The 11006-nt window shown below is 34.8% G+C and overlaps 1 protein-coding gene across 1 annotated transcript; it reads right to left on the bottom strand.

Moving 5' to 3' along the window:
* Positions 1-3747: 3747 nt before the first annotated feature.
* On the bottom strand, positions 3748-9175 carry LOC111001732 (arrestin homolog). Its single transcript, XM_045632771.1, has 5 exons — positions 9136-9175; positions 8232-8396; positions 7846-7963; positions 6087-6234; positions 3748-3950 (listed from the first exon to the last, which is right to left on the bottom strand). The coding sequence occupies exons 1-5, from the start codon at positions 9168-9170 to the stop codon at positions 3748-3750; spliced, it is 669 nt and encodes a 222-aa protein (XP_045488727.1). The 5' UTR covers positions 9171-9175.
* Between the last annotated feature and the right edge of the window lie 1831 nt (positions 9176-11006).

Genomic DNA, 11006 nt, shown 5'->3' on the forward strand with positions numbered 1-11006 from the left:
GGTGCTCCGGATTTTCACGAGCCGCTGTGGGAGGCTCTTCGACTTCCCAAAACCGTTGAATGGCTTCAGCAAGTGAGAGTCCCACACACAAGTTACCATCTTCAACGCTAAGAGATTCTATTGGAAACACAGGACCCATAATGACATCACCAAAATCAGTTGTGACTGCTACTAAACCCGCTGGTTGTAAAAGTGTGCTTTTACTTAGCCGCAACATTCCCAAAACTTCTGCTCCGAGTAGCAAATCGATTTGACCTGGAATATGAAATGTACAATCCGCTAAGTTTAGACTACGTGTAAAATCTAATATCTCCGATGGTAATTTAACAAGTGGGTGTCTGCCCATAACATTTTCTAAAATTATGGCAGAAATTGTAATCTGTGGCTGAGAGCATTGAACAGGAGAAAAGGTAAGTGTAACTTGTCCCCGCAAACCAGCAACCTTAGAACCACCTACACCAAATATACTCCCGCTAGCAGGGAAAATACGCAACTGTAACCTATCCACCAAATCCATTGACACCAAACTTCCCTGTGCTCCAGAATCCAAAATCGCACGCGTGGTTACCTGCTCACCTGATGGAGAACCAACACAAATCTGTGCGGTGGGTAACAAAACAGTAATAGGAGATGTAGGAGTTCTAGTAGGGACGTGACCTAGTCAATATCCTTCTGGTTCAGGGACCCGCTGGCCTAAACGAGGCCACTCAGAAAAGGGCAAAGGCTTAACAAAATCACGACGTTGCTGTTTAATAACAGGTGATGCACAAGAGTCATAATTATCTTTGCTCTTAGGAAGTTGTTGCTGATCAGAGGTGACACGAGTCCTGTCATGAGACCTTAAGTTTCCCCCGCCCCTGCAGGGTGGTGGCTGCCTCCGATGATAATCATAATAACCTGATCCTGTACGGTGCCTGGAAGCATGACCAAAACTACAGTGTCTAACCTTCACACCACCATTCCACTGATCACCTGTATTTTGCATATCTTCAACAAACTCCCGTGCCGGTGCAGCTGATTGGGGTGAACCATTCATATTACCACAAAGTATAATGTGATGATTGCCATTACATTGTTTGCATGGTCGTGACACTTGGCATTGTGATGCCAGGTGCTTACCTAAACAACCATAACACCACTTCCGCTGTCGGGCAATATTTCGCCGTGCTTGAAAACGTAATGCTAAAAACTTTTGACATGACACTACGGTGTGATCAGGGACTCGACAATAAACACAACATTTGCCTGGATGTTGAGTTGCCACGTTATAAACTCGCTGGTCAGGGCGTCGCATTAAGCGCATATGCTGTTGTCGCGGCCTAGTAGAAATTGGGGCCGGCGTCGTGGACGGCGCTGGAACATTATCCTGTCTGCGACACTCATCCTCTAAAAACAAGATCAATTCATCAAACGTGGGAAGATGAGTGGTTGAATCTCCACCATACGCCTGTTCAAATCGGGTGCGCATATCTAAATTTAGTTTTTGTAATGTAATATGCAACAAAATAAAAGACCAACTATCTACAGGCAAATTTAAACCCCTTAAGCCATTAATTGCCACTAATAAAGGATTTAAAACTTGAATTCTTAAGTTGTGGCTCTGCACATTACTATGTAAATTTAAAATGACATTTACGTGGCTATCCGCTAGCCTACGTATATTTTGATACCGCCTCATTAGTAAATCTCTGGCTATATCATAATTGTTGTCCACAAGTGCTAAATGTTGGACTAACCCTTTAGCCTCCCCGGTGAGACTAGCCAACAAATATGCCAACTTTTGCGCAGATGTTAAATCACCCCTTGAGTGCACTAAACTATCGAATATATGTATAAACGCCACCCATTGGCTTAAGTCGCCACTAAAATGGGGCAAATCTAATTTGGGTAACCTACCTATAATACCACTTGAAGTTAAACTATCCTTCGATTGAAGGTTATTTGACTGAGTAGCCGAATTTAATTTAATAATACCAACGGCTTCCCTGATTTGATCAGCCAAATCCTCAGCCTGATCCATGTCTCCACAAACCTTGTCCATCACCTCCGGTTCCAAACCCAATTCAAGCAATGCCTGATACGATTTATATAAATCTTTCATCCTATCCTCTAACGCGTCACTTCTTGATAGAAGGGCCTGTACGCGATCTTTTCGCGAAATATTTAAAACGGCCGATCCTAGCCACCTTGTGCGAAACCGCCATTATATAAAAGTATAAAAGTACAAACAATAGCACAAAAATCAAATAAAAAGCAAATTATAATAAGCGGCTAATAACTTACTACAAAAAACGATTTATAACACTATCAAAACACTATAATCCCTACAAACATAACAAGATATATGCATTAATAAGTTATGAACCCAGGACTTATATATATAAAAATCATTAACTAAAATGAAACCACGCTCTGCTACCAAAAAATTATGTATCACAAAGAACGGTTCGGTGGCCGTCGATACGTAATCTTATACTAAAATAAGTCCTGAGTACATACCTCAAGGTTGCTCCTTGTTAGGGCGAAAGGCACAAAAAAACACGTCAGCCGTAAGGATGGATAGATTGTTAGTTTTGGGAACAAGAAATGTTAGGACTGATGCTGTACCTTGCCTTACAATAATAGTTCACGAATACGCACAAAAACACTCACTATAATAGTCTAAATGGAGGACGTAACTATTGACAAGAGATGCACAAAAAAACACTATAATTTTGCATCTAACTGTACGCAACGAATGTTCAACCACGACTCGTTCACAATGCGAATGCGCGGATCAGCCGAGTTAAAAATATTTTTGGGACCACCCTCATGGCCCTCAATTAATTTTATAAACTAAAAATGATTCTATTCCGAACAGTGCCTAACATACGCATGTCAAACCTGGTCACTCACTGATAAACAAGAAAATAAACTAAGAGTATGTCAGAATAGTATCGAAAGGACTGTTCTAGGTCTGAAATTGAATGATAGAGTAAAACTAGAAGAATTATAGGACATGACAAAGTTTAGAAATGCTGTTAATTACTTGCCGATGGATAATTAGTATATAATTTATGTTTTTTAGTCATATTTTTTTAAGTATTTCACACTTTAATGTAAGTACCTAATATGTAAATACAGCAATAAAGGCTTTTATTATTATTATTATTAACCTACCGCCTAAACATGGCGCTACTGTTTTTTTACAATATTTCTTATCGTTTACCCAATTGAACGGGTTCTTTTGGGCTAGTATCAGGACATGATAAGGAAGAATTTTAATAAATAGCGGGAACTTCATTTACGCCTGAACCCAATAATGAATCCACAATCTGAGATTGAAAACAATCTGAGCGACGGATAGAATGCAAACAAACTCTTTACACTCATATTTGATAATCAATATAAACCAAATAAAGTAAATAAAACTGTACAAATAATATTAAAATATACATGTATATGTTTAAAACATATCAAACAGCTTCTAAATTATTTTAAAAATTGGTGTAAGGTAAAATCTTACGATAGGATATTGGCACAGATGAACTGTCATTTTCATACATAGGCCTGTCCACATACTAGATCTAGACTACATCGATTCGCCCTTCCATGGATAGCTTATATTGACAGATGGCTATAACAATCCGTCGATTAGTTATTGAAACACTTTTATTAATTAGTATTTAGATTAAGGTATCCATATCGGATAGTCAAAAATGGATTTGAGATAGGTTATTGGGTGTGGGCGTTAATAAACTATACTTGTTAAGGTGATACGTGATGTGGAACTTCGTTTGATGCTAGTTCTGGTGAACGTCGACTGTACCTGAATGGTTGGTGTGGCAGCCAGACGAGGGCGTTAAGTGTGGGGTGGGGAGCATGGGGAGGGAAAAGACGTGGTTGGGGTCGACGACGACCTCGAAACAGTCGTATTCCCATACGGACTGTATTGCTACGGGAACTGTCCTCTGAAAATAAAAATTTTATTTTTATTTTATTTTTTGACAAATATTATATATCTATCCTACTATAATTTACATATTAATTATAGTAGGATATTAAATATTAATTGAATATATAAATGGGAGTAGAACTGAACAAAAATTATTTGATAAATTAAATTAATGTTTAATATTTATCAACAGAATTTTGTAAAGAGTTCATAGTATTCGTTTTGTTATATACTTAGTCTGGCCATAAATACTGATACAATTAAAAATAAACAAAATATTACATTTGAATTTGAAATCTGTTATTTTTATATGATTGCTCATGGAGTTTTCTCATTATGGCGCCAATACCTTGTATAATATTTTGCAAAATTAAAATGGAGTGGGGTGATGACGAGAACCGAATCGCTGTGATTGCATTACACAAAGTAGGTAAGGAGCCAAATGCAATTTTTAAAACTCTCCATACGCTTGGTATTAGAAAAATATTTGTGTACCGGGCTTTTAATAGGTACAATGAGACCTCCTCTGTTTGTGTCAGAAAAAGATCTGGCCTTCCACGTAGTGTTCGTACGAAAAAGGTGGTCGAAGCAGTAAGGGAAAGAATTCTTAGAAATCCTGTCCGAAAGCAAAAGATTTTATCTCGGGAGACGAAGATAGCACCTAGAACCATGTCGCGTATTTTAAAAGATGACTAAGGACTTGTAGCCTATAAGAGACGTTCTGGTCATTTCTTAACTGATAATTTAATAAAGAATAGGGTGATAAAATCGAAAAAAATACTAAAGCGGTACGCAAAGAGTGGTCACAGAAAATTTTTGTTTACGGATGAGATTTTTTTTTTAAATCGAGCAACATTTTAACAAACAAAATGACCGTATTTGTGCTCAAAGCTCTAAGGAAGCTTCCCAATAAGTCGACAGAGTGCAACGAGGGCACTATCCGATTTCAGTGATGGTTTAGTGGGGTATTAGCTATGAAGGAGTGACTAAGCCATACTTTTGTGAAAAAGGTAACAAAACTGTGGCACAAGTGTATCAAGATACCATCCTTGAGAAGGTAGTGAAGCCTCTTAATAACACCATTTTCAATAACAAAGAATGGTCCTTCCAGCAAGACTCGGCACCGGGTCATAAAGCTCGGTTTACGCAGTCTTGGTTGGAAATGAACGTTTCGGACTTCATCAGAGCTGAACACTGGCCGTCGTCTAGTCCCGATCTTAATCCGCTAGATTATGATTTATGGTCAGTTTTATAGAGTAGGGCTTGCTCTAAACGGCATGATAATTTGGAGGCCCAAAAACAATCCGTACGATTGGTAGTGATGAATTATCCCATGTAAAGAGTGCGTGCTTCTATTGATAACTGGCCTCAACGTTTAAAGGACTGTATCGCAGCCAATGGAGACTACTTCAAATAAGCTTTTTATATTATAAATTGTTTTTTATTTATGTATTAAACTAACACACTATAAAAGTAATAAATATTATTTGCAATAGAAAAAAAAATATTTTTCATTGTTTCAGTATTTATGGCAAGACTAGGTAGATATTGTATTTTAGAAGATTGCTAATGCTAATATTATTTTTAAATAAGTGGAATTTAAGTCTCCTTTGTTTAATATTAAAGACGCTCATTGTCTCCAAATGGATTAGTCAAATACATCAATAATTTTTCATTATCAATGTCCTACGAACCGGATGTATGATAAACATAGTAAACAGATAAAAAAAATCTGTGCGTGTGCTTAGTGTACACACGTAACAAGTGAAACTTCTTTATAACCTTATTTAAAAAAAAATATCATTATACAACTTTACAGAAATTGGTTAAACAAAGTTAAATTAGATAAAGTTTAACAAAAGGCTTTAATATAAAAAAATATAATATTTTACATGAATACAAATAATACAATTTTTTCATTTTACCTTATTATACAAGATTATTACAGAATTTCAATCATTGTAATATTTCTGTCATTGTTACCGCTATATTTTTATTATTAATGGCTTCGAATCTCTTCGAACCGATCGACAGGAAAAAGATGGCGCGTAACCGAAAAATGTGACGGTCAATTTTTTTCCAACGCCGATAAAGAAGTTTCACTTCAAACAAACAAAGTAAGTAAGTAATCTTATCATATAATAAGTCTTACCCATATAAGCCCGAACATCATACGAAGTTCCCATGGGTGCACCATAGTATTGCTTAGCTGGCACTAATTTAATGCTAGGTGGCGCTAGGTGGGTTATGTTCAAGTAGAATGGAAACGCATAGTCTCCTAAACGCTTTATAAGTGTCTCCTGAGAAATGTCACTTAAATAGTATAATCGTGAATAAAATGATAATTATATACAGAAATTGTCAACTTAGTTGTCCACTACATAAAGTGATAGTTACCATTTCAAATCAAAAGAAACATAAATGGAGAAAAAATGTGGGTAGTGCAAGCGTGTATTCTTGTGTTTCGTGATTTATACTAAAATAAAATAATATATCCATTTGAACTTTATTACTTACGGTTCTAGCGCCCCGCTATACATTAATCGCTATTTCATTAATATTATTATTAATAATTAACTCAACTTTTATAATCACTCTTTTAAGTACCTGCACTTGAACTATTAATTTTTCTATTAATTTTTTTTTTAAATAAAAATTATCATGATTCATGTTCACTTTTTATTTTTCATGTACCCCTTTTTTTGTTTAGTTTTTATGTTACTGTTGAGTTTTGTCTTAATAATTATTTGTATAAATCATTTTTGCACTTCTTACTAATTACCTTATCTACTTTAACACATTTTTTCTCACAGTGGTTACCTGAAAGAGATCGCTCTAAAGCGATAATGCCGCCAGATGCCCTCCTCTTCATTTAATTATGTTCAATTTTTATATGAGTTTAAGCATCGCATTGTAACCCAGTATTAATTAAAGTTTTTTTTTTTAATATTCTTATTTAACAACGGATTATGAAAACATTTACCCCGCACGAAACAAAAAATTTTGTATTATTTTTGGCCATTATTTAAATGAGTGAAATTTATTTGTTTCAAAATTCTAAATTAAAGATGTAGAAAACAAATCTGGATGAAATGTACGAGTATGCATACAGGGTGTATTTTCCAATATCTACTGAAAAAATTGAGTTGTTGCATGAAAAAATTCCATCAGATCGCATTCCCCCATGACAACAACAAGTATCTTGTATGTCCGTCCATAAACTTAACATTCCACAAAAAAACTTTACCATTCAACCTTTGATGGTGGCCTCGACCGATGGTTAAGGTTTTGAAATAATTTTCGGGGTATTAGGGCTAATTTGAAATATTTTGGAATATCTGGTAGTCATTTTTCATCGCTTTTCAATACAACGATTTACCAATCGATGTCAACGTATAAAACATTTCGATACTGTACTAGTTAGTTTGAAATACGCTACGATTTCTTTTGATACGTAGAGTAAAAGAAAAGTTAAAAATCTTTACAGCTCCGTTTTAATTGATCCATTGTATATTATTTTTTACTCTTCAGTAAAGATTGCAGTTATTTCTTTGACTATTTAAATAACACGTTAATATGACCAGCTGAGTTTTAACTATATTTAAACAATTAAAGATAAAATTTTGCTAAGCGATAAAAAATACTTATTTTCGTACTACCTATGATTATTTTAATTCACGTTAATCCCTGACACTTAAAAAACTTCCCTGGTTTAATTTTGACCGGACAAAAATGTCTTAGAATGTTTTTTATGTAAAATTTCAATCTGATTTTTTACACCTTTGCACATTGTATTTTACACTTTTGTGTCATTAAAAAAACGTCAAAAGTGTAAAGTATTTAGTTATTTGACTGAACTACCAACAATTCAGGGTTATTTTTTTATTACTTCTAAGCGGGACAGCAATTACCTGAAATGCTGAGATCGGTTGCTTAACATGATAATACGGAGGCCAGATCTGAGTGAGACTCACTATTGTTTCATTGCAGGATTCGACTCCCATTACTTCTTTGTCGTCGCGACCGTATCTGTTGATTAATAACATAACATTTATTAGCTAATTTTTCGCAATAAATCACGAAATTCGAATAAAACTCTTCTGCAGACTTGGCCCTAATGATTTTTTCCTGAGAATAGAATCTCAAGAGAATGCTCGCTGGATAGAAATTCTCCTCCCTATCAATATGTTTTCCGGATGTGTTTACACTGAATTTAGCTCTGGGTCTGTAAGTTACAGACCCAGAGGTCTTTAATATAGACCTAACTGCGTAAAGCTTTATCTTTGCATAAAATTACCTAAAGATCATCGTAACTTGTCCGAGTAGCTTCATGTTTTTCAATTCGGCCGACTCCACATGTATAACACCCTGTATTTTATCGGCACTCCCGTTATCCACCACGTAGTCCCGTGACTCCAGGTAAATTGTCAGCTTTTTGTTGGGCGATGAATTTTTGAACATCCTGTAAACAGTTCTTCTTCAAGTGAAGAAGTAGAACTGACGGCCAACCTCCAGTAATGGAGTGGCCATTACTGGAGTTTGGCCGTCAGTTCTCTGAACCGCGTCTTGTCCTGCGCCATATGCAGTAATCTACACACAACATATATATAGACGCATCGGCCATATTTTAGGGAGATAGACAACCCGACGCATGGACGACAAATTTCAAAAAAAGTTTTCATTAACAATATTATGTTCAACCCATATTTCAAACATTTTTAGTTTTACCCAGGAAGAAGTTAGCAAAACTCTTAAAACATTTGACTTATATTGACGGATATTATAGATACAGGGTTATCAGTCGTTTACCATTATACAGCGAGGCCCCTACAATAAAATAAATAAAATAATAAATATGTACTTTGTTTCACAATAAATTATTTATTGGAAAACTCGACTGAAGAAGTCGACAATTTTATTGGGTCTCCTTTGTGAGCTTTGAGATTTTTACCAAAAAACGGGCAGGAGGCTCACTTTATATTAAATGATACCACCCATGGAGACTATCAATGCCAGAGTGCTCGCGAGTGCGTTGCCGGCCTTTAATATATATTACGTAATTCATTACTATTTTGTATTATTTATAAGTATCACACTCTTTTCTTTTTGGAAATTATTTTTTATTTATTTTCTTGTAAATGAAATGTTTTATGCACAGTAAAGTATATAATTATAAAGTCTAAGAAAATGACACAACATACCCTTGGGAGTTCAAAGCGGTTTCTGGAGTCATCATACGGTCAACCTGTAACCAAGAAATACGTTTGATAAAAAAAATACTGACAACGTATTGCAGTTCCTGGATATGAGAATTTTATGTTAAACGTGACCTGATCGAAAATTCATAAGACGGATGGAGAGTAGACAGCTGGCGCGGCGTATTTAACCTTAATATATATATAAATCTCCCATCACGATGTTTGTCCACGATGGACTCCTAAACTACTTAACCGATTTTAAATTAAATTGGCACACCGTGAGCAGTCTGGTCCAACTTGAGAGATAAGATTGCTTAGATCTTTAATTATAGTAGCAATTTTATTTTATTGCAAATTAATTAATATCTTTCGAGTTATTAACAAAAAACGATTAAATTTTTTTATATCTTATTTTGTTAATAACAATTATTAACCTGCACCAACATCCTTCAAAAACATTTTTCTAGAGGTGATTCCGAATCGAATGAGCCATCGCTCATATTTTAAGCTCGGCTAGAGAAACGTTACAGTTTAATTATTTTTTACTTTAAATCAAGTCGTCTAGACTTATCAGAGTCTCTAGGACACACTACGTTTCCACCGGAAGTATTTTTTATGGATTACATATCCTATAAAACTGAAATCTAATGCCTCAATTTAAGGTTTAATAAATTAAACCGGAAGTCAGTAGAGTATGTATCAGAAAATCCACAGTTCCCCATTACTCGACTTTATCTATAACGACATAATCAACCAAAAGTTAAAATAAACATTTTAAAAATGTCAATTATTAACCCAAGAAGTGTCAGACAGATGACAATAATGAAGGAAGAGACCCATTTATCTTAACCCGAAATCGTATTTAAGATGAAAATTTACCTCTAAAGCTGCAGGTCACAAAAAACCCAAACACAAACAAAACGGTAAGGTTGCGAGACGTGTTGCACGTCCCTCGTCTTAAAAGCGTCTGATAGATTATATCGCTCGGCCATACAGGAAGCATTTTCCAGATATTCAAGATATTATTAGTCTAAGATCCGGCTGCAGGATTACTTCGCTCATCGGTTATTTGGTAAAAAAACAATTTTTATGTATATTTATAATTAGGAGAATGTATGTACCAAGTTGCCAATCAAAATTTAGCCGCTAGTATGAAATGAAATGATTATGAATTGATTTCTGGGAAAGCATTTCGTGCACTTGTTATTTAAATAAAATATCGTCTACGTGACGGCAATTCACATAAAGATTTTACCGCACTTCTTCGCAGCACCGTTTATATGATATGTACATTCTCTTAAGTAATTAGCAAATAACTGATGAGCGAACTAATCTTGCAACCGGATCTCGGACTGTATGAATAGAAGTACGAGGTATTTCATCTCTTATTTTCTCTATCTAATATTTTCAATTAACGAGTGAAGTTTTAATTTTCACCTCAAATTATATATTCTATAAAGTATATTTAGTAGCTGAATTTTAATTATCATATAGTTTTTAATGTTACAATGTATATAGTAATTTCAAAATTTGCAGCTTTTTGTTCTAATTCATAAATAAATAGTATAATCATATAATATATAATTATTTTGAATACATGTGTCTTCACTGAGACATGAAACATTTTGATCTAGATCTAGATCTTGACGAAAATCAAATCCACGTGATGTTGGCGACTTTGTTCATGCGCTCCTGAAATCTGCATTCGTAAAAAGTTAACACGAACACACTATTTTGTGACAGTGTAAGTTTGATTAAAGCCTAGTCTTGATTCAAAGATCCTTTGTCATAATAGGTTTTGTGAAAACTCTCAACTTTCTCTTTAATGAAGGTATCTATTTATTACTTTATTTCGAATTTTGTATGTCAAGATG

This window comes from Pieris rapae, chromosome 2, assembly GCF_905147795.1.
Source record: "Pieris rapae chromosome 2, ilPieRapa1.1, whole genome shotgun sequence".
Taxonomy (NCBI): Eukaryota; Metazoa; Arthropoda; class Insecta; order Lepidoptera; family Pieridae; genus Pieris; species Pieris rapae.